The sequence below is a fragment of the Tachypleus tridentatus genome, chromosome 7 (assembly GCF_004210375.1).
Source record: "Tachypleus tridentatus isolate NWPU-2018 chromosome 7, ASM421037v1, whole genome shotgun sequence".
Lineage (NCBI taxonomy): Eukaryota > Metazoa > Arthropoda > Merostomata > Xiphosura > Limulidae > Tachypleus > Tachypleus tridentatus.
In genome coordinates, this window is record NC_134831.1 from 96,402,934 (window position 1) to 96,428,088 (window position 25,155).

Consider the following 25,155-nt stretch of genomic DNA (forward strand, 5'->3'; position numbering starts at 1 on the left):
CAGATAAAGAAGTAATAAACAAGTAATAAACCCTTAATCAGATAAAGAAGTAATAAACAATTAATAAACCCTTAATCAGATAAAGAAGTAATAAATCTTGTTTGTTATTTATTTATTATTATTAATTTGCGATATTTCTTCAATCTTTTCTTCGTCTGATTTATCTTTGATTCCCAAGATAATTAGTAAAACAATGTATAATAAGACTGTGTTTATTAACCCTTGTTAAACTCCTGCTGAGACGTCTTTACACAAGTTTCTGGATTCTTCTTAGAATCATGTTTAGATCCCTATCCAGTTTTTTCCTGAACTATTCATAATATCCAACTTTGGATTCTTTCTACTTGTTTCTGAAACCTTGTTCGAATCCTGTTTGGAAATATTTCTCTGTGACTCCGTTTTTCAACACTTAATCAAATGTCCCCTGGAGGGACAGTGGTATGTTTTTAAACTCACAAAATTACAATCTGAGGTTGGAATCCCCAGCAGTTAGCCCAATGTGGGTTTGGTCTTAAACAAACTAATTAATACCATATAAGTGAACTCATCTTGCGTGAAACATTTTATGCTAGTAATGAATGTGTAAAATAAACCATTATGTGGAAACTATCAATCTAAAACATTCTTTTGGTTCATCCAGTCGACAAAGTTTTATTTGTAAAGAACCATCAAGAACAAGACATATGTCGATGTTGTTGTTTTTTGAAAGTCGATTTGTCGTTCGATTCAGAAGAGTTAAAAAGATTTTTTATGGTCCACAGACGATTCAAAACTCTCCATATGACGACTAGTTTAAGAAAAAAACAAAGAGTCTCTCGTTCTACTCAAGTGTCAGAATGAAATAACCAAGTATTTTTTTTACTTTGTCTCGAAACACAACTGACGACTTGAAGTTCTCAGACACCTAACGCGTCGAAGCCTGCCGTCTACTGGCTTTCCTAGGTATCAACTTTTACGTTATTATTTTGTTTTTATCGAGTACCAAATTGTCCTTCGGATGACACTCCATGATCTTGATTCTAACATTAGTGTATTAACAACAGCGTTACTGGTCACAACGAATACCTTGGCGGAAAGAAACACCAAATGCACGTTTGTTTAAAGATATATTGGAACTGAGTGATTCTTCTATAAACAACATTGTAGTATTTAAAGTTTTGTATTCCAAGAAATATGGTTGGCAGGCTCTTAAATTCACTTCAAAATATTATGAAATTGTCTGTTTTCAATGAGCTTTGACAATACTCGTCAACTTAAGTTGAACATTTGTTTGTCTTGTTGTTAAACGATACCTATCAACTTAAGTTGAGCACTTGCTTGTCATGTTGTGTTTAAACGATACCTATCAACTTAAGTTGAACACTTGCTTGTCTTGTTGTTGTTGAACGATACCTATCAACTTAAGTTGAACACTTGCTTGTCTTGTTGTTGTTGAACGATACCTATCAACTTCGTGCGAAGTTTGATAAACAAACAAACAAATCGCTTCCCAGTTTTCAGTCTCCTCGTCTGTCAGATATTTTGACCAACGCATCGTTTTTTACTTGTGTGTGTGTTTGTGAAACAGGTGAGTTGTTTGTTTGTTTATCAAACAAAGTTACTCAAGAGTTATTACCGCTAGTCGTCCCTAATTTTGAAATGACAGACCAAAGAGAAGGCAGCTGGTCAACACTGCCCCCTGAACTCTTGAGCTGCACTTTATCAACAAAAAGTGGGTTTAAATATCATATTACAACACCCCATGGGGATCGAAACCGACAAGACCATGCCAACAACGAAAAATTGACGTCATCAGTAAGCTAACTGACCATACTATATTTATATACTTAACATTTCAACTAAAACATCTTAGAAAAGTTAATATTTCTTTAAACTAAATTACTGACGAAATAAACTTGGCATCCCTAATCGTAATACTGTTAGAGGTAAATACGTAAAACTATGATCAGGCTTAACAATTATAATGGCAATGAACGCAGTTGATCCGTGTACATAATGATGAATGTCACTCCGGTTTGTAGAACGTTTGACAAGATCTGTTACTATTCTGGGTGTATGTTTGTTCATCTTGAAGGAATATAAGAATCGATAAAAGTTACCGTAATAAAGTGATATAAAACAAATTTAAAATGAAATAACTTTCTCCATAATTAAACAACTTATCCCATGTTTCATTTCACTTATAAATTGTGAAAAGCCCCTAGTAGTTTAGCAGCAAGCCTTATATCATCAAACTTGGCACAAAGCAACTGAAGAGCTATCACCGCTAGGTGTCCCTAATAATTAAATAAGAGACTAGAGAGAGGGCAGCTAGTCAATACTACCCCTCACAACCCTTGAGCTACTCTTAGGTACCCGTGACGGACACAACATAGCTAGCTTAAACATAGCTTTGTCTCTTATAGCAAACAAACAATAAATTATCCTCTAGTCTAGTGGATCAGTTATAAGTTTACGGACTTGCAACACTATAATCTGAGATTCCATCCACCATAGTATATTGATTGCAGAAAGGCCTTTTACGTAGCTATGCGTTAAAACAAATTCACTGCACTTTATAGCCCACTCTATTTTATTGGCTTAGCAGTTAGTTTAAGAGCTTTAAACGGTAGTTGGTGTAGTGCAGGTGTCCAAAATAGTAAAATAAGAAATAATTATGTGGCGTTTCCCAAATGTATCAAGATCTAATTATTTTTATTAAATAAAAAAGAAAACAAGAATGTTTTGGATCGTTTGATATAGTTTGATTATTAAGGTCTGACATAGTTTGATTATTAAGGTCTGACATAGTTTGATGATTGAGGTCTGACATAGTTTGGTGATTAAGGTCTGACATAGTTTGGTGAGTAAGGTCTGACATAGTTTGATTATTAAGGTCTGACATAGTTTGATTATTAAGGTCTGACATAGTTTGGTGATTAAGGTCTGACATAGTTTGATTATTAAGGTCTGACATAGTTTGATTATTAAGGTCTGACATAGTTTGATGATTGAGGTCTGACATAGTTTGGTGATTAAGGTCTGACATAGTTTGGTGAGTAAGGTCTGACATAGTTTGATTATTAAGGTCTGACATAGTTTGATTATTAAGGTCTGACATAGTTTGGTGATTAAGGTCTGACATAGTTTGATTAAGGTCTGACATAGTTTGATGATTAAGGTCTGACACAGTTTGGTGATTAAGATCTGACATAGTTTGATTATTAAGGTCTGACATAGTTTGATTATTAAGGTCTGACATAGTTTGGTGATTAAAGTCTGACACAGTTTGATTATTAATGTCTGACATAGTTTGATTATTAAGGTCTGACATAGTCTGATAATTAGGACCTAGCATGGCCATATAGTTAGGGCGCTCGAGTCATAATCTGAAGATCACGGATTCAAATTCCTCTCACCGAAGATGGTCGCCCTTACAGCTGTGGGGGAGCTATAATTAAACGGTCAATCCTACTTTTAGTTGGTAAAAGAGTAGCCCAAGAGGTGGCGATAGCTTTGCAAGAAATTTAAAAAATGAAACAAACTATTATTGTGTTTTTAATTAATTAGTTTCAGCGATTATCTGTAACGTAAAACTTCTGATTCAGATATTTGTGATTAATTGTATTGAATTTTAAATAAAGCTGATAATGAGAAAACTTGTATATTTTAAACAAATTGTACTCTCTGATGTTTCGTTTTTCTTGTTCTACTAACTTCTCCACAAATACATTTTCCTTTTCTATAGAATTAATAAATATAAATGTATATATATAAATAAATATAGCTTTTGTACTTAAATTTTTTAAGCTATTGCAAAATGAAAGTGGAAAATGAAAGAAAACGCGCCCTGTTCTTTGAGAAAAATAAAACTTAAATTTATCTTTACTAAAGAAAGGTTAAAGAAAAACTTTTGAGGTTTCCAGAAATATAACCTTCACTGTTGTTGATGAATAAATCAATATCAGACTTGGATTTTATCAGAATTTTAATACACCTCTGATAAAATAATTTTACCAACTAAACTAATGATCTTTGAATGAGCATATCAAATAACTGGTACTGTTCTATCTGAAGTATCATGACTATTTGTGTTATCCCACCACTTACTGTATAAAGACTCTTTGTATTATCCCACCGCTTGCTTTATAATGACGGTTTGTCTTATCCCACCACTTACTGTATGATGATTGTTTGTCTTATCCCAACAATTACTGTATAAAGACTACCTGTCTTATCCACCGCTTACTGTATAAAGACTATCTGTCTTATCCTACCATTTACTGTATAAAGACTATTTGTCTTATCCCACCACTTACTTTGTAATGACTGTCTGTCTTGTCCCACCACTTACTTTGTAATGACTGTCTGTCTTATCCCACCACTTACTGTATAATTACTATCTTATCCTACAACTTACTGTAAAACTGCTGTCTTATCTCATCATGTACTGTATAACAGCTGTTCGTTTATCCCGCCACCTATTAATGCGTCAACAAAGTAAAAGAAGCTAAAATATGCCTAATGAACATGGAATGTTCTATTTATATAATGTTTATGAATAAAGAAATCAAACTCAAAGTTGATTAAATAATATAGGTTTTAGGGTAAATTCTCTCTTGTGTTATTTAGAGATTTGTACTCCGTAATGACGAGAAAACCCACTTTTAGAGAAAAATATATATGTAAAAACGGCTGGTATAAATAGAGAAAGCACTATACAGAGGAGCGAGCCTGACGATGACCAAAGAAGGTCGAAACGTTGTTCGCTCCTCTGCATAGCGTTTTCTCTATTCATACCAGCCGTTTTTACATATATATTGAATTTTACTGTTTCTCACCGGAGTTTTTAGTTAATATTACATTATCACCTGGATAATGAATTAAAGGGTTTCTTGTTCTCAGAAAATTGTTCTTTGATAAAAAAAAATACATATGGTTGTTAGCACTGTAATTATTAAAATAAAACATCCTGTTTTGTTAAAACCTGTGGGTGTTTCTCTTGAAAATGTAACTTCCGGAAAAAAACCAAAAACCTTTACTACAAAAATATTTCATTTTGTCTGCTTAAATGTATAACATCTTAATAGTGAAATTATGTAGCATTAAGCAGTTTAAAGATCGAATCCTTCTTTCTTTACAATCGCAGACCCTGACAAGCTTTGTCGCCCAGCGTGTGGGGGCGATTACGTCGGTTGGCTGTAAGAAAAATGGGAGATCGTTTAAGAGGGCAATGGTTGAAGGGCAGGTCAAGCACTGTTTGGCCTGCACCAGATGATCGTGATGTAAAACGGCATACCTAACTTAATCAAGTTTCCGTTGCGCTACCTTCAAAATAAAATAATTTTTGCAAGTAATAACAGCAAAATCGATATTTTGTACCCATTTTTTAATAATATTTTTCAATGTAAAAAAAAAATACTTCTAAAGAGTGAGTACGTATGAGAGCAAACAGAAAACAACTTTTGGAGCAAAGTGATAGTTTTTTTTAGGTTATCAACGTCTCCAGTTTTTCTATTCCTGCCGTCATTATTTTCTATCTCTCCAGCCAAACTACCGCTCCGAGCCACCAGGAGAGGGGCCCACTGATTGTAAAAAATGCACCATTATGTTTAAAGTAATAAGTAAAGTGAGGAAGACACTTGTAAGTTTTCAGATAAATATGGTTTGAAGTTAAGCACAATGCTACAAAACGGGCTATCTGTGCTCTGTCCACTATGGGTATCGAAATATGGATTCTAGCGTTTTAAGTTCACAGACATAGCCAGGCGGTGAAGGCACTCGACTCGTAATCCGAGGGTCGCGGCTTCGAATCCCCGTCACACCAAACATGATCGCCCTTTCAGCCGTGGGAGCGTGATAATGTTGCGGTTAATCCCACTATTCGTTGGTAAAAGAGTAGCTCAAGAGTTGGCGGTGGGTAGTGATGACTAGCTGTCTTCCCTCTAGTCTTACACTGCTAAATTAGGGATGCTACACGAGGGCTATCTGGGCTAGCCGTCCCTAATTTAGCAGTGTAAGACTAGAGAGAAGACAGTTTGTCATCACTACCCTCCATCAACTGTTGGGCTACTCTTTTAGCAAAGAATAGTGTAATTGACCGTCACATTATGACGTCTCCACGGCTGAAAGGGAGAACATGTTTGATGCAACGTGGATTCGAACTCGCGATCCTCAGATTACGAGTCGAACGCATTAACCACCTTTCTATGTCGGGCCCTACCGTAGGTGAAACTGTGAAATACTTACTCGTTTATTCGAATTAAACTTGTGGGTTTAGTTGAGAATTACTGAAGTGAATACATTCTGAGTCACAAGAAAACGTTGGATGTTCTTTTAGTCTTACATGTGTTTTTGCGTGATGAAATTTTGTACGACAACAGAAAACAGTACTGGCTCAATAATTTTTTTTTTCTTTTGGTCTCTGAGCTTACTTTAACATATACATGATCCGCGACCCAAAAATTGTTAATTTGGACACTTTTCAAGCGAGTAAAATGTTACACTGGCAAATTAGGGACAGCTAGCGCAGATATCACTCGTGTCGCTTTGCGCGAAATTCGAAAACTAAACAGTTTTAAACGTTAAAATATGTGATTCGATATCCCCTGGTGGACAAAGTGAAGGTAGCCCATTCTAAGGAAACAACAACAACAAATATCAAGAAATTATTACGTCACATTATTTATCGTTTTCTCTTGAGACGCGTCCTATAATTACTAGATATTATATAAATATAAAATTATAATCATTATAACTTTGTGTTCTAGAATCAGCACTTCTACTAACTGGGAAGTTTGCTTCAATGCGAACCATGAATGAAAGTAACGACATCAGGAAGAACTTGAGACTTCAATACCCTGAAGACGCTTCAAAGGAGAGAAGTAAAGAGTAGGTGTTGTTTTCACTTAGGACTTAACTTTTACTTAAGAATAAACTAGCCGATTACATATGTATTAGATCTGCGTGTGACGCATTCATGACGTTATATATGCACCCTGAGAATGGAGAAAAATAAGGTTCTCCTGACGAGAAAACGAAGGCGAAACGGAAAAATCGTGGCACCTTTTACAAATATACACGCAAACAAGATAAAACTTTCGCGAAGTTGGTGGTTGTATATCGCGTAATTAAAAAGGTTTTCCAGTATCATATAAGCAGTATCATATTAACCGGGTTAATCATAGTAATGAGTACTTTCTAAAGAGAATCAAATATTTCTTAAGATTAAAAACAAAATGTTAAATGAGTATGTCAGGATAAAAATTAAGAACGATTTGTTTAGCGTTTATCATAATTAACAAAAATTTCTGGATCAGTAAATCAGGTTTGAACTTAAGGACTGTTTGATTTAGTCCTTGTCATGTTCATAAACAAAAAAATGATTGTAATTAATCACAAAGCTACACAATGGGATATGTGTGCTCTGCCTACCACGGGTATCGAAACCCAGTTTTTAACGGTGTAAGTCAGCAGAATACTGATGTGCCACTAGAGGGCAAAAACTATTTGAATCAGTTTTTTTTGTCTGGGGTTGTCGAGATTCAAAAATCTACATTTGAATCAGTATGTCAGTTTTGAAGTTGGTGAGAGTTTGGTTTGACTCATGTCAGAAAACAGACCTATGAAATCATACAATCTCTCTCAATAAATTTCATTGTCGTCATACATTTTACATTACCAGTTATTGTATTTTAAGGTACTGCCGTGCTTAGAGTCAAGTACATTTGTTCCTCGTACAATATATTTTACAGTAACAGTGATGTTCTTATAAAAACAAAATAATCTGTGAGCACGAGTGTCAAAATTTCATTTTAAATCATGTCTAGAGAAAACTGTTTGACTCCATGTCCTCGGGACAAACAGTTAAATGAAACTGGTGATGTATTGTAGGTTTATAGGTAATTTTTTATACTATTTCAACTACATAAAATAACGTGTTTTAAATTACAAAACACGTGATTGTGTTATAAGCATGCACTGGAAGCTGTTTTTCAAATTCCATTTGCAGGATTCTTTGGTTTTTGTTCTGAATTTTGCGCAAAGCTACATGAGCGCTATCTGTTCTAACCGGCCCTAACTTAACAGGAGAAAGCAGCTAGTCATCACCACCAACCATCACTCCTGGGCTACCCTTTTACCAATAGTGGGATTGACCGTCACATTAGAATATCCCCACGGCTGAAAGGACGAGCATGTTTGATATGACAGAGATTCGAACCCACTACCTCAGATTGCGAGTCGAACGCCCTAGCCACCTAGTCATGTCGGGCCTACTTTTTTAAAGTAAGGCCTTAATATTATTGATATTATTTTGTTACACAGAGGACATTTTTTAAATTTTTAAAATCACTGTCCCTAACTGCATTTGGAAGGTTTTTTTTTCCTTTTATTCTCGAAGATTTTCCGTAATCAAGTAAACTTCTCCAATAGTAACTAAACGTTTAATATCCCAAACATATACACGCTACACCAAGAGGGTTTATTTCCGTCGTATATTATACTTTTATTAACTAAAACTAATTTTAAAAAATCAATAAGCATAAGTATCGAAAATTCCATTTTTTTTATTTTTTTTTAGCTCACTCACCCTAAACTTCTAGTGTAATACTACTGTTAATTTAGCACCTGCCACACGATCCATCTGAGCATCTTTTAGCCTAACATGGTTAAGAGTAAAATCGTACTATAAACCGGTAATTTAGGATTGTTTCGATACATCTCAAATTTCATTATGTTCGGTAAAAGTAAATAAAAAACAAACAAAACATTAATGAAAATTATGACGTATGCTGCATTTTAATTATATTATGGTAGTTCCATATTGCTTTGGTTTGGTTTGAATTTCGCGCAGAGCTATTCGAGGGCTATCTGCGCCAGCCATCCATAAATTTAGCAGTGTAAGACTAGAGGGAAGGCAGCTAGTCATCACCACCAACCGCCAACTCTTCGGCTACTCTTTTACCAACAAATAGTGGGATTGACCGTCACATTATAACGCACCCACGGCTGAAAGGGCGAACATGTTTGGTGTGACGGGGATTCGAACCCACGACCCTCAGATTACGAGATGAGTACCACTTAGCCATGACGGGCCGTACCATATTAGATATTATACCATCCTTGTTATATTTATTCTGCATTGTAGAAATGACATTTTTGGTATGAAAATCGCTAGAGACATCATCTGGTAACGTATCTTGTATCTGCTGGAACGTTGGTTCTTTGAGCTTTACTTTATTGAAATTAATTATTTGTTTTATTGATTCAAATATCTTCAAGACATCGATACTATTGTGTCCGTTGTTGTTGTTTTTAATGTTTTTTTGTCAATGCAGTAATTACTTGACGAATCACCGATTCAGCTGGTTCGTCAAATCGATTGGAATATCTTTATTCAGGTTTTCCCTCATCCGCTCATCTGCTGCACTTAAACCATTACATTCAAGACCACATTATAGAACATTTCCAAGCATGTTTCGTTGCTACATCGTTTTACTTTACATTAAGAAGTTAACTCGTCCATGTTGGTTCACATGGTCACGGGTCAAGTGACAGGTCCAGTCACGGATGAGGTCCAACTACATAGACCTCGAAAACAGTGCTAAACGTGTTGTTTTTTTTTTTATTTCGTGATGACGAGAAAACCCACTTGTAGAGAAAAATATATATGTAAAAACGGCTGGTATGGATGGAGAAAACTCTATGTAGAGGAGCGAACAACGTTTCGACTTTCTTCGGTCATCGTCAGATTCACAATGAAAGAAAGAGGTAACTGACCGATAGATGGCCACATGTTTGTTTGTTTGTTTAGAAATTTCGCACAAAGCTACTCGAGGGCTATCTGTGCAAGCCGTCCCTAATTTAGCAGTGTAAGACTAGAGGGAACCACCCACCGCCAACTCTTGGGATACTCTTTTACCAAAGAATAGTAGGATTGACCGTCAAATTATAACGCCCCCACGGCTGAAAGGGCGAGCACGTTTGGCGCGACCGGGATGCGAATCCGCGACCCTCAGATTACGAGTCGCACGCCTTAACACGCTTGGCCATGCCGGGCCCAAGCCACATGTTTGAAGGCAGTTGTGTAATTTGAGTCTATTTTATTTGTTTAATCAAAACAACCAAAACTTTTTAGAACGAATTTTTTTTTATTCACATCAAGATGTCGGACTGGCTCGTACTGAAAAATACTTCTGAATTCGACATACTCTTGAACCCAAAACATTTAGCTATCTTTCCCCCAGTCCACATCAATGAACATATTAATATTTCTGGTCTGTTAGGCATTGAGTATGTAATCCTTAAAGTTTTGTACGTGTACTTCACGAGAAGTTATTTCTCATTGCCCTATAGTAAAATGTGACATCGTAAGGAAAATGTTTGTTCGTTCGTAGTAAACTGACAAAGAACGGTACATAAACATAATTAGTTGGTTTTATTTTCGAGGAATATATCTGAAGAAGACAGACCAATGTTCTAGCAAAACATGTGGTACTTCCCTTCCCCAGAAAAAAAAACACACTGTATTATGCTTATAAACTGTTTTACTAATATGCGTTTCTATACTCGAGTGTTGTTTATTGTCGAACACCATTTTACACAGCTATCTGCGCTGTGCCCACCATGAATATCGAAACCTTACGTTTAGCGTAATACGTCTGCGGGCTTACTGCCGAATCACTGTGGAAATCAGGGGAATTTGTGGTAACAATAGATCATTACAAAAAAGGAAAAAAAATAGATCACTGCCTGTAACACGAGGCGCCATTAGCTTCTTCTGGATTAGTGACATCTAGTGGTTATTTGAATAGCAAGGTTCGTCTGCAAAAAACTACAACAAAAACATAAAAATGAAAACTTTATATATATATATATTATCAATTGATATTATTATTCCAAAAAAACAACAGCTAATTAAATTGGAGAACAAGCTTATGATTAATATGAAATATTCTATACCACAGTACTACAAATTTCTTGGATTATTTTCAACAACAGAAAAATATGAAGCATTTTATGACGCAAATGAAATTGATAGCCAAGTGGAGCGAACTAAATTTTCCATTAAAGCCATGGTATAATCTTCCATAAGTCCTCGCTATTTGTAAGTAAAACTACGCCCTTTAAATGTGAACTTTTAAATTAACGATAGATTTCTTAAAGAATGATTATACGTGAAAATTAAAATTTAATGGGTAGAAAAAAATATTCTATTAAAACTTCGGAAATTATGAAAAACCTGTTTCTAAGACCAAATGTCCCCTAGTGGCACAACAGTACGTCTGTGGACTTACAACGCCATATACTGAGTTTTGATACTCCTGGCCCGGTAATGCCAGGTGGTTAGGGCGCTTGACTTGGAGGTTCGAATCCCCATTACACCAAACATGGTCGCCCTTTTAGCCGTGGGAGATTTATAATATTAAGGTCAATCCCGCTATTCATCGATAAAAGAGTAGCCCAAGAGTTGGCAGTGGGTGGTAATGACTAGCTGCCTTCCCTATAGTCTTGCAGTGCTATATTAGGAACGGCTAGCGCAGATATCCCTCGTGTAACTTCATACTTAACAACAAGCAAACAAATAAACTATCAAGCAGTCTAGGCCTAAATAAAAAGTCCACGAGTCTAAATAGTTGCGGTTTTCAAGCTGTATCCACATTAATAATGTTTTATAGACATATTCAAGTATCAAAAAATGAGTTTTTTTTAAAAGAATAAACGGCTTCGTCCTATGAATTTAAAGCAAAGTTTTGAAAATCAATTTATATCTTCAATTTGTAGTTCTTTTACTAGATTATGATATATATTTTGTAGGTAACAGGCGTGGCCTTGTGATTGGCTTATTGGAACGTGGGTTTGTATATCCATGGTTAGTGTCTCGTTACTTCAAAATAAAACACACACACATACACATCGCGCTCCGCGCTTTGGGGCCTTGAGTGCGTTAAAAGAGTGACAGTCAAATATCGCTATTTGATCAGGCAAAAGTAATTCCAGACTACATGCATTTCCTTTCGCCCCATCAGATCAAATTTAGGGGCAGCTAGCATAGACAGCCCTTAAGGAGCTCTGTAGAAATGCCCCAAAATAAACAACCAAATAAAAGTCCCGAAATTGTAATGCCCGAAAATAAACAACCAAATGAAAAGCAGTCTTAGCGACAAGTTCCAAAACTGTAAAGCATGAAAGCTCACTAAAGCTCTAAGCATATGTCAGTTATTATTCTGAAACAATGGTGAGGGGAACATTTATTTGGTTCGTCTTAAGGCACTGGAAACTGTAAATGTTTTGGATTAAATTTTTGCATTTTCCCTATTTTTTTCTAAAATTAATTTTTCGGTTTTTACTGGTTAAAAATTAGAGTGAAGGGGGTGCTTCCTACACGCGCTGTTAAACGTGCAAATTAAGTTTGTTACTGTTATTCTAATCATTTTACAGTGTTCCGGTTCTTGTTGCTAGTTTGTGTGTGTGTGTGTCTAGGATCTATTAAGCAAGTAACGTACGGTGGTGATAAAATGGCTCCTACTATTCATTAGAGAAAAGTTCCCGCTAAAATCAACAATTTTTTGTATTAGGAAAGCGACTAAGTCGCTTCGAAGGTAACGAACTCGTCTAATTGGAATGTTTGAGAAGTTGACAGTTCCATTGTTACAACGAAATAATCATCATTAGTTAAAGAACAAAAGCTATTCAAAAGAGCATTTCTATAGTATCTGTGAATTACATTAAAAAACATATATATGTATACACAGCTTGTATATCCAACTGGTTTTTACTTTAATTTTTTGTAAATATATTATTTCTAACTCCTTTATTCTTCAAATCGAAGATATTTTACATTAATACAAAGGAAGGATTTTTAAAAAAGAAAAGAGAGACCTCGTGACAAGTCGTTGTTTAAAATTACTTACCCTATGCCAGTTCACGAATCTGTTGTCGATATGTGGAAATCATCTCTGAAGCAAAGCTACAACTTTACTTAGTTTAAAACCACAGCTAACGTTAATAGTAACGAAACAACTTAAGTAAAAAATAAAATAACATAACAACTGTCTTGCTTTATCTGCAAAAGGTTTTTCGGAACGTGCTTTATGCGAGTGTTCTCCAGAACTGAAAGGTAGCAGCTGGATGTCGGAGTTAAAAGCCCACTCTGTAACCATGTTTCACAAACGTACAAAAGACAAAGGGAACAAGTACTAATTGATTCGCCGTATTCATCATTGCTCAAGTCTTACTCTCACGTAGCCATTTCCAAGTTTTCTCACAAGTTATGTAGTCATTCAGAGGGATCGTCTCGACCCATAAAGATCTTTGTCAGTAAAACTTTGTCAAATATTACTTTACAGTTTACAAACTAGCTTTTTTTTACGTCAACTAAGTGAAAGGGGGGAATTTTGTTGTCAGTTTATAGGAGACCGTCAGAAATTTTATCATTCATGTCAAAAGAAGGGTTTATATATAGAAAGAGTTTTATATTTCTCTAGGGTAGTTGTTATATTTATGCGTGAAAATTTTGTATCTGATACAATTCTCCACGTACATAAAACGAACATAAAGTAAGTTGGCTAAAGTACTCTATTGTAGATTTGGTTTGGTGCAATTTAATAGCTGAAATCTTCAGTTACATTTAGTAGTCTTTGGGGAATTCTGGTGTATCACAATGCATTTGTGGCGGAAGCATTTTCAAGCAGCTAGTACTTTAATAATATTTCTTTCCCAAACATTCCATTAACTATTGCCACGCGTGTAAACAATATCATAGGAGTTAGGTATTATTATGTATTGTTCGTTAAAGCAAGTTACCTACACAGATAAAACTAAGAATTAACCCGTTAACTTACTGTAGCTAATTTACTACACTTGTCTAAATAAATGTACGTTATCACAAACCAAAAACTTGTAGTAATTTGAATTCATGTATTTATATGTTGGTAGTTTCTATTTGGAGTGTATTTCTTGAAAATTCACTAGAAATTAAAGTTTTGTTCTGCTCCGACCATTGAGTTTATCAGCTCGATTATAAGAGGATGTTTTTTATTAATTATTAGTTTTTAAAAATGCATTGTTTCCTTGTAACCTCTTCGCTTCTACTCTAGCCTCTTGCATTCCTGGATGTCCATATAGCATCCGTTTACGCATGCGCTCAAGATTGTCGTTAATTCTTACAATTTATCCACCTGCAGGCTATTCAGTTATAGGTTTCTGAAAATGAGGGTCGTCTTATATTCGAGATCGCTCTGTAATCAGCCCAATAGGGTATATCTGTTCAAACTAACAAGCTAGATCCTTCATAAATGATAACAAAAAACATGGATCGTTTGAAAGTAGTGTATTACTTGTTTTTCAAAAGTCAGTGAAAACGTTTAACAAAAAAAACTTTATTATTTATAACTTACCTAAAACTACCGAACATTAATATACAAAACTATTATTATACTAGCTAAAGACTTACGTTCTATGAAAGTGTGAAGTACAAATATTAATGTTTAGTTTCATAACAGAAAATGTAATTTTTTGCCGTTTTAAAGGTATACAAAAGTTAGCTTCATCTGCTATATAGAAATATTACCACAAAGGCTTCACCCTCTAGGCCTAAACCTTTTGTTTTTCTTTTTTTAAAATTACAACTAAAAAACAGGTCTTTCAGCAGTTTTAGTATGATGAAGTCAACGTATATTTGAAAATACAATAAAATAGCAATCTTTCAAGTGTAATGCTGTATTGAGGCGGCACAACTTTTATCTTCTTTAGGTGTAGTTTTTGATACTTACCCACACTTTTATTCTGATTCGTGTGCAATAACGGTTTGAGGCTATTCAGCCTTCCAACTAAGCCGACGAGAATGGAAACAACAATTTCTAGTTGGTCATAATTTTTTTTTCTAGCCATTTCATTTCCACAGTCCTCTTTCTGTACTTCTGTATTTGATGGATGGCATCTTTTGACAAAAAAAAAAAAAAAAGAGAAAAGATTGTGACATATGAAACTTTTTAACCTCTCGGTTGTTTATAATTATTTGTATTATGTTAATACTTTCTTGACTTTGACAAATGATTGAGTTTCGTAGACAGAAATTCGATTATTAACAAAAACAAAAACTTCATGTTCAAATCATGTAATCCTAACGAACCTGCGTAAACACGTATGTATTTTTGGCAGTGTAATTCATATAATGTATGGATTCTAATCAATCATGAAATAACATAACTGTTTTTAATTTTTACAAAACCTGTCTTATTGTCAGTCCCCCTCTACCTTTTCACAGATGTTTGTATAAAGTATGCATATTAATGTGTTTTTTCGTCATGTATATTACAGGTATTGTGTAGTTTTCGAGATTACCAAGTCCAAACACAAATGTGTTGTTCTGGGAGACGCTTCCAAATCTCTACATAAAGGGAAGCGAGTGTGCGTGGCCTGTGAAGCAACAGCCATGAGAAAGTACCTTGGTTACCGGTGTAACGGGCATGGAATTGAATCCAGATCTACTCGCTGGGCGGCGCTGGAGGCATCACACTGTCACGGCCGTTGGGTACGTCTTAGCACTCATAACCGCTGTCCTTGTCACGCAGATGGAAGTCCTGATTTTATCTTCGTTTGAAACAATGAAATTCTTGAAATATATATTAAATACTTCAGCAGAAATTAACTCCTTTTAACGTCTGATTTCAATAAAAACACTTCCTTTTTTTTTGCTTTTTATCGCACGCCATGATGGTCGTTGTTTTTCAGTTGTTCAGGATACTGACCAGTTTATACAAGGATTACACTGAATTATACATTCATACCGAATTTGATTTACATATTAAATAATAATATGCGAAAGTTGCCCGTGAAACATTGTGTTTCAAACACTGTAATACTAAGGTTTTGTTGATCATTTGAATTGCCACGTAAACAGCGTTTCGTTTTATAAAGATGAGAAAATAAAAACAAAAAGTAAAATAGGTCTGAAAGAATATTAATATTGACAAGACGTTTTTCACCATCCACCTATACACTTAACAATTTTAACACTTTATTCATATTTGAAAACTGTAGTTATATTTCTTTGTTATCTGTTACCAATGGCTGTTATTAATAAGATTTTTTCTGTTATAGAAAAACGACAGTGAAAAGGAGTGTGTGTTTTTCTTATAACAAAGCCCCATTAGGCTATCTGCCGAGTCCACCGAGGGGAATCCAACCGCTGATTTTAGGGTTGTAGATCCATAGACTTAGCGCTGTACTAGCGAAGGGACGGTGAAAAGGAACAGGTTGTTCCATAAATAATTAATTTAATGAACATAAATTATATCAGTGCAGTTTGTTTGTTTTTGAATTTCGCGCAAAGCTACACGAGGGCTATCTGCGCTAGCCGTCCTTAATTTAGCAGTGTAAGACAAGAGGGAAGGCAAGTAGTTATCACCACCCACCGCCAACTCTTGGGCTACTCTTTTACCAAAGAATAGCGGGATTGACCGTCATATTATTACGCCCCCACTGCTGAAAGGGCGAGCATGTTTGGTGCGACTGGGATTCGAACCCGCGACCCTCAGATTATGAATCAAACGCTTTAACGCACTTGGCCATAAAAATGTAGCCCAAGAGTTGGCGGTGGGTGGTGATCACTAGCTACCTTCCCTCTAGCCTCACACTGCTAAATTAGGGTCGGCTAGCACAGATAGCCCTCGTGTAGCTTTGTCCGAAATTCAAAACAAACCAAACAATAGAAGAGCCTCTTGAAAAAGTGAAAAGAGCCGCGTTGTAAAACCATCACCACGACCTTTGAGTCGATATACACTCAATACAAAATATTCCAATCGTTCTTTATATAAGACTAGTTTTTAACTGCACAAACAAATGTTTCATTTTCAGAGCATCCATCCACCTGCCACACTAAAATCTGTAACTCATGTTCACAAGGGCCTTGTTCGTTTTTATGTTAACAAGGGCTTTCTTCATTTTTATGTTGACAAGGATTTTGTTTATGTATTACTTTTACTTTAATGTCATAATTGGATATTTAAAATAAATTTCCCCCCCTGTGGGGTTTGTTTTTCTACTTTGTACAAACCAAGTCAATGGGCTATCCGTCTTTGCCTACTAATGGCATCGAAACCTGATTGATACCTTTATAACAACCCAGACTTAACGAATAACTTTTTCGTAGTTAAGATTTTGTGTAGTTCAAATGATTGAGTGACGGTATGTTTTTAATTTTATGTTTATTACATTTTTTGCTGGATGTAAGTTGGGTTTACGATAGAGTTCTGTGTTTCGAAACAGACGAATCGGATTCGAGTACCTGAAACACCATAAAATATTTCCCGCACTTCAAGCCGTAGATGTGTTATAATAGTGACAATCAATCCTTCAACGTGAATGGTAAGGTGTTACCGCCTGGTTGCATTCCTTGTGGTTAGTAACTCATAGCTATGGACTGCGACGACAGATAACACTATGTAACACCAATTTTGTTCCTGGATAGTATGCGTTATTTTTTAATTGGTTATGTTGTAAAAGTACAGAAAATGGCCATTATTCCCTTCAAATTTTCCTTTTGTGACCAGGATAATGAAATTTAGAAATTAACCTATTTTCTATGTAAAAACAGGCAAATTTGCACATTTTCATTTACATAAGGTCTGAATAAAACAACATATGAATCATGATTTACATGTATTTATACTAAAGTTATACAAAAATGTTTAGAAGCGAGTAGTTTTTCGAGATTTGCTACTGTAATGTAAATCACTTTCACGTATCAGCCCCCAAATTTGGTCTCCTATCATGTTTTCGTTATGCACTCCCAGGTCTCAAAAGCAAAGTTTGAAGAGACAAATAGGTCTTTTCCAATTTTCTTTAGGCATAAGCAATTGGGAAATAACACTTTATGTCCAGGAACAAGAAAAGTAAAAATTTTGTTACACAGTTGCATTATAATAGTAGAAGCTTTGCCATAAATACAAACAACTTTACACTCCTACATTCTGCAAGGCGTTATGTTTGTTGTTGACGCGAACCGAGGCTTGTGGTGCTCAAACTAAATCGTCTTTTGATTGGTCAATGGCTTCCCTTTTTTTTAATTTCTATTTTCATGTACATTAAGTTATTATACGAATATGTCTGGCTTGTAAAACATTGCATGATCGTGAAAGAACCTACATTATAAGGAATAGCTGAAACGAAACCGATCTTACACTGAAACTTTGGTGTACAACATATATATCTGTGACCCCACAAGATGTTTTATTGAACACTCTCTCAAACCTTTGGGTGTAACCCCAAGAAAATATTTATCTTCCAAATATACATATAAGTTATTACTGTAAAGCAAAGTTGTTGTGATAATGTTAAAGATAAAAATACGTTACAGCCAGCGTTCGATTATATATTTTTCAAAAGTTTAACAAAAGCTCTACCTATGTATTTTCACCTCATAGTTTCGTGTTGCAGCCCATTCTATTACACAGAACAATACTAATAATTTTATGAAAGTACATTTTAAGACATCAACACAAAGAAACCAATATCAATCGATAAGATCTATTATTCTAAGGAATAATTCCGATACAAATATCTGGAACATTTATCTGTCGTTTACTTTAGGCCCTCTAGTGGTACAGTTGTATGTCTGCGGACTTAAACCCCTAGAAACTAGGTTTCAATACTTTGGCTTAATTCCAAACCAACAAATATGCAACTATTCTTAATTTCTAGAGTAATTCAAGGTTTTTTAGACAAGATTTAATACAATCTTACATAAATCTCACGTTTCAAACAACTGTTAATATTTTCATTACCTTCACGATTCGCCAAAATAAATAACCTCTCAAACGTTTAGCAAAATTTGTAGTTTTTCATAATAATTACGTTAATCAACACCGTGTGGACTTAGAGTGAATCGTTGCGAGTAAGTTAGTTTCCTATTTAAAACATTTTCATGTCCTTTGCTATTACACAGAAAGGCACACGTATGTTTAAAAAAAATCCAAGATAAATATATATGTATTTTTTATTCTAAAGAGCCATCAATTACGTTTCCCTGTATATGTTTGAAATAAATGAATCTATTTTTACTTTTTAATTCATAGTTTTATTTAATTAGTTTCCAAAAATACTTATAGGTGTCAGTAGCCACTAGCTCCCAAAACTTTTTTCGAAATTTTCACACGAAGATTTCATTTCTTTTTCACCAGACGTGAAAAATGAAAACGGAATCTATAACGTAGAGGCCTAATTCATTCCTTGATTGGACTCAAGACCCTATATATAAAATTATTATTGGTTGTAGTTAAACTTGGCTATCACAATAAAATTGTTGTGCTGACATATTTTATTGTTATTGTTTATCATTTGATACGGTTAAAAAAAAGTGGATTTTTGTGCCCCGTTTGCAGTTCACTTGCGACACACTATTGTGTGGCGGCACAGCCTGCAAATAAACACTGATCTTTGTTTGTTTGTTTTTTGAATTTCGCACAAGGCTACTCGAGGGCTATCTGTGCTAGCCGTCTCTAGCTTAGCAGTGTAAGACTAGAGGGGAGGCAGCTACCTGGGCTACTCTTTTACAAACGAATAGTGTGATTGACCGTAACATTATAACGCCCCCACGGCTGAAAGGGCAAGCACGTTTGGCGCGACGGGGATACCAACCCGCGACCCTCAGATTACGAGTCGCACGCCTTAACGCGCTTGGCCATGCCGGGCCTCAACACTGATCTATTGCTATGCTTCAACAATGGTGAATATTACACACAGTTATATTAAACCTGTGGACCTCAACCATAAGAAACTATTAAATTACATTGGATATTTCATATTTCACAAAACTATTTTTTCTCATCGTTAAATTAGATTTTAATCTCGACGTCAGAAAGTAGTTTGTTTAAATATATGGTTCCTGCCAAAAACAAACAAAAAACCTTCTACATACGTCTCAGATTTTCTTTAAAACTCTGTAGATGAAGCTGAAGAGACGAATTTTAACCGTAACAGTGTATATTACATTATACATTATAAACAACTTAGAACAATGTTTCTTCTAAGTTAACTCATGTATTACAAAGATTATTCAAAAACATTCGACAAACTTTCTCCTATCAAAACATTTCACAAACATTCTGAAAGACGAATGCTCGGGTGTGTATACTTTCAATTTAATTAATATGCGTATCACTTATCTTTATAAGCTTTGAGCCACGCGTGTGCAACAAAAGATATATGAATAAACTCGGTTTATATTGTGCTGTCGTTGGTAATTTGTAGATTTTTCTTGTTATCTGCTGGTACATATACTTTAAACAACTGGTATATTTCCCATAAGCTAGGGTTAGCTGTGCGTTCATTTAATGTTCAAAACGCAAGATTGGTCATCCGATAACAGCTAATCTTATTTTACAGCTACAATATTACGAAGAGGAGCATATTGAAACTTAAGCTGAAATCAGTCAAACGTGCTTAAAGTTTAACCAATGGCGTTTTATTAATTTATAATTTTTGTTTTCTTCTCTGCATCTGGTTTAAGGATCACGTGACACATTCTACGTGACATAGAATTTGGTAAATTATTAGGCATTTCAAATAAAGTTTTAAGACGGACAACTGTACAATTCTGTAGTGTCACATCTTCCTCAAAAACGTAAATATTCAGAGTGTTTAATTGTACGCAACTAATATTTTGCTGAAAGCCACTTCTATTGACACATAAAGGAGAGCTAAATCTTAGAGACACTCAGTACAGTTGTAGGTGTTCAATTACCTACTTCATCTTGTGTCTTCTTCCGCTATGATCTATTTGGTGTCTTCATTGTAAAGTTAATATTGCTACGCCTATAATAAAGTAGCTCACATTCTATTTAAAGAGAAGTGACGTAACCTTATGACAAAGTTCCATCAATGTTTAAGACACCTATACCAGAAATAACTAATCTATAAAGGCCTGATCAATCTACCTTTAATACAAGATTGCATTAAACTTTACGGTTTTGGCTTTGTATTTAACTACACAAATGCTATCTGGTTGCTGGGAATGTCTATAATTAGGTTAGGGTCTCGGATATAGAGTTCTAAGGCTATCTTGCAGGCTTCAGCGGTTGGGACTTCCGTAAAGAGGGATATAATATCGAAACTGGCCATTAAGGCTTTATGATTAAGTTGATTTAGATTAGACTTGAAATTAAAAGAGTCTTTGATGAATGAGCTGGCTGATGTTACATGTTTAGAGAATGCCCATGCTCTGTATTTACCAAGATTGTAATTAAACGATTCATATGTGGACATTATTGGTCGTAATGGACAATCTGGTTTATGAGGTTTGGGGATGCCGTATATTTGTGGTGTGTGTGAGTCGGTTTTACGTAGGTAGGAATAAAGTGTTTGTGAAATTGTGTTGGCTTTTTTCATTTGTAGTAGTATTTTGTTCAGTTGCGTCTCGTGTGTCTTTGTTGGATTTGTGTGTATTGGTTTAAATTTGTTCGTGTCTGATAGGATGTTCTTCATTTTTTGGATGTATTCATTCGTGTTCATTATGACTATAGCGTTACCTTTATCTGCTTTTAGAATTTTTATGTTTTTGTCTTGTTTTAGGTTTTTAATGGAATTAATGTCTTTTTTTTATATACTGCTGCATACCATATATTCCCGACATCAGCAGAAAAATAACCAACATTTGGCAAAAACTAGTAACAAAATATGACATTCCAGTTAATACCAAATTTATTCAAAAACCAGGCACAAAACTGATGTCTATACTATGTAAAACTACACTGACAAACACCACACCAACATTATTTATAAAATGCAATGTGATAATTGCCACGACTTCTATATTGGAGAAACAAGTAGAAAAATGGAAACCAGATTAAAAAAACACAAAAAATCACCTTCATAAGTTTTCGAACACTGCAAATCAACACCCAAATTATAAATAAAGAAACAAACGTAAAATTAAAGAAGCCTTACTTATACAACAACTCAAGCCCAAAATTAACCAATAACACCGTTATACTTATATTAATAAATATAATCAAACATCTAAGCACGCCCTCTACATTCCTACACTCAGTTACACAACCCTCTTCAAACATGTGGTCAGCTATCGGTCAGTTGCTTCTTTCTTTCTTTGTGAACCTAACGATGACCGAAGAAGGTCGAAACGTTGTTCACTCCTCTACGTAAAAAAATTTTCTCAACCCAAACGAGCCGTTTTTACATATATATTTCTCTACAAGTGAGTTTTCTCGTCATCACTGTAAAGCAAAACCTATAGAGCTTTCATTCACGTCGGTCGTTTGTTTCTTTTTTTAAGTTTCGCACAAAGCTACACAAGGGCTATCTACGCTAGCCGTCCTTAATTAAACACGTAAGACTGGAGGGAAGGCAGCTAGTCATCACCACCCGCTGCCAACTCTTGGACTAGTCTTTTGCCAAGGAATAGTGAGATTGATTGTTACATTATAACACCCCCACAGCTGATGGGGCGAGTATGTTTGGTGTGACGGGGATTCGAACCCGCGACGCTCACATTACGAGTCGAATGCCTTAACCACTTGGTCATGCCAGATCCCGTCCGTCGTTAAAACCAACTTAAGAAACCGTTTTTTATTTCAGTTTGACAGTTTTGCACACGTTTCACTGTTTTAACCTTTACGACCGACTCTGTAAGCATGAGATGGATGATTTGTTTTTTCTCAGGGTACCAACGATATCGGCAGAAGTAAGACTAATGGTTAGAAAGTTTTTCAATATCAGAACTTGATTTGTTCAGTTGAAAATTATTTTATGTATTGTATTACGAGGTTTGGGTTTCGAATTTACTAAGTTATAAGTTGGTATGTTTGTTTTTATTCAGTTACAAAAGAAAATCCGAAGCACTAATCTAAGCCATATCAAAGTAAATAGAAGAGCTATGCATGATAGGGTTATAAACATTGTTATAACATAAAACCAACCATCCTTCCAGTCTTAGTTAATTTTTGTGTTCTCGTATAAGGATAATGACAGTTTATTCAGCCTACACTGGTACATGAACATTTGGTAGAAGTTCTGTACATCTGCACGAACCACAACAGTATGTATGACAGAAGACGAAACGTCCATCAGATCTCATGGTTTCTAAGTATACAAGATTTCTTCTTATGAGTCCGGTTCTTGCGTATCTAACAACAGAATGGATATGATTTCAGATTCTCTCCAAGCAATTCTACGCCGGATATTTGGCTCCAGAGAGAAACACGACTCACCTAAAACAGAGATTACTCCCTCGTCTTTGATTCGTTTCACTGCTCTTTGCTTCACCTTTGCAGGCAAAACGATTTCACGTCTTGCCGTGAGCATGAAGTACCGCACCATTGGTCTTTTGGCACACAGGTCGGTCACGTGAAGTGTCTTTCTAACACAACGTCCAGTCGCGGCTTACACAGGCTGGCCATGTGAAGTGTTTCAGACCTAAGGTACAGTCACGACTGAGAACGTGTGATGGAATTTTGGGGAGCCTCAAATGGCACTCTAAAACTTTCGGCAAAACACGTGCTGAAGATGGTGATTAACTTCCAAGTGACTAAATAAATATATCCTGGTGTGAAAGCGTAAACCACAAATTTTCCAAGGATTATATGAGATACTAACTTGTAGCCAATTAGCAAAAGTCTGCTGCAATTGGCTGGTTTTTATTCGTCCACTAGTTCTCCAAATGAACGAAACATGAGGCCATGTACCGTAACACAATACAATGAGGTCAGGTACCAAAACACAATAGAATGAGGTCAGGTACCATAACACAATAGAATGAGGTCAGGTACCATAACACAATACAATGAGGTCAGGTACCATAACACAATAGAATGAGGTCAGGTACCATAACACAATACAATGAGGTCAGGTACCATAACACAATAGAATGAGGTTAGGTACCATAACACAATACAATGAGGCCATGTACCGTAACACAATACAATGAGGTCAGGTACCATAACACAATAGAATGAGGTCAGGTACCATAACACAATACAATGAGGTCAGGTACCATAACACAATAGAATGTCAATCGCTCTTTATAGACACCCATCCTGTCAACCGATATATCAGTTTCTGTTGAAACCAACCTCGTCAGCTGAAACCCAGTCTCTACTGAAACCAACCTCGTTAGCTGATAGACCAACCTATGTTTAACTAGCAACCTTGTCAGTTGGAAAATCAATCTCTAACTAAACCAATTTTGTCAACTGATAAACCAGTTGTCTGAACCAACCTTGTTAGCTAACAAGCCATTCTGTCCAAACAAGCATCGTAAGCTAATAAACGATTCTGTCTAAGCCAACTTTGTCAACTGATAAACCAGACTCTATTGAAACCTACCTTATCTTCTAGTAAATCAGTTTTCATACCGTGTTCTTCAAGTGTTCCTGTCAGTTCCTGCTCCAGTATCGGAGATCGTGTCTTTTGTTTAAACCAGTTCATGATGGTTTTGTGAATTACAGAGAAATCAGTAAACACTTAAACACAATTTTATTTATCGTGCTACTTACTTTATCCCGTTTCTGAAGTTACGCGAGAAAGAATATCTTAGGCGTAAAGGAATAGTACACTAAAATATAGATTTTAAAATAAGTACGTCGAGCTATCTGCTATGTCCACCACGGGGAATCGGGCCCATTATTTTAGTGTTCTAAATTCGTAAACTTTCCACAAGGGGGCATAATTTAAGCGTTAGTCAATAGTAACAAACGTTGAACAGTGGCTAGTGGAGCACGTACAAACGCATTGATGTTGTCATACATTTTTGAGGTGTGGGTTTATTTCCTTTTAATGTTTTTTTTATAAATTTCTGGTGCATCCCCAAATACAAGGCAATTATAATGTAAATTGTTTACTTTTCCAAAAACCGGGCAAAAACACAATTAGATTTTAAAAGGCAAATGCCATGTAAAAAATTAAAAACACAACCAGCTGGACAGTGCTATTACTTCCAAGCACACCGTCCAATATCAGGGGCAAATCCTTTCAAAAGTTTGGCAGCATAAAGCAAAGAAAGTTGCAAACATCTAAGGTGAAGTGGAGGATAAGGAAAAAAAAGCCCTGGTGCAGATCCGAAGCCCCAGATGATGGATCCAGAAAACCATAGTCCAGCTTGGAATGTATAGAACATTGATTCACTTCCCTTAAGATGAAAGAGAGGACATAGAAGATATT

General features: G+C 35.4%; 1 protein-coding gene across 1 annotated transcript in view; it reads left to right on the forward strand.

Annotated features, from left to right (window-relative positions):
• LOC143258066 (somatomedin-B and thrombospondin type-1 domain-containing protein-like) overlaps positions 1-15,877 on the forward strand; it is a 53,283-nt gene extending 37,406 nt beyond the window's left edge. Inside the window, exons 3-4 of the mRNA XM_076517088.1 lie at positions 6,750-6,870; positions 15,301-15,877. Of these exons, the coding sequence (XP_076373203.1) occupies positions 6,750-6,870; positions 15,301-15,583 (404 nt within the window). The 3' untranslated portion in view covers positions 15,584-15,877. The remainder of the gene's footprint in view (positions 1-6,749; positions 6,871-15,300) is intronic.
• The last annotated feature ends 9,278 nt before the right edge of the window (positions 15,878-25,155 follow it).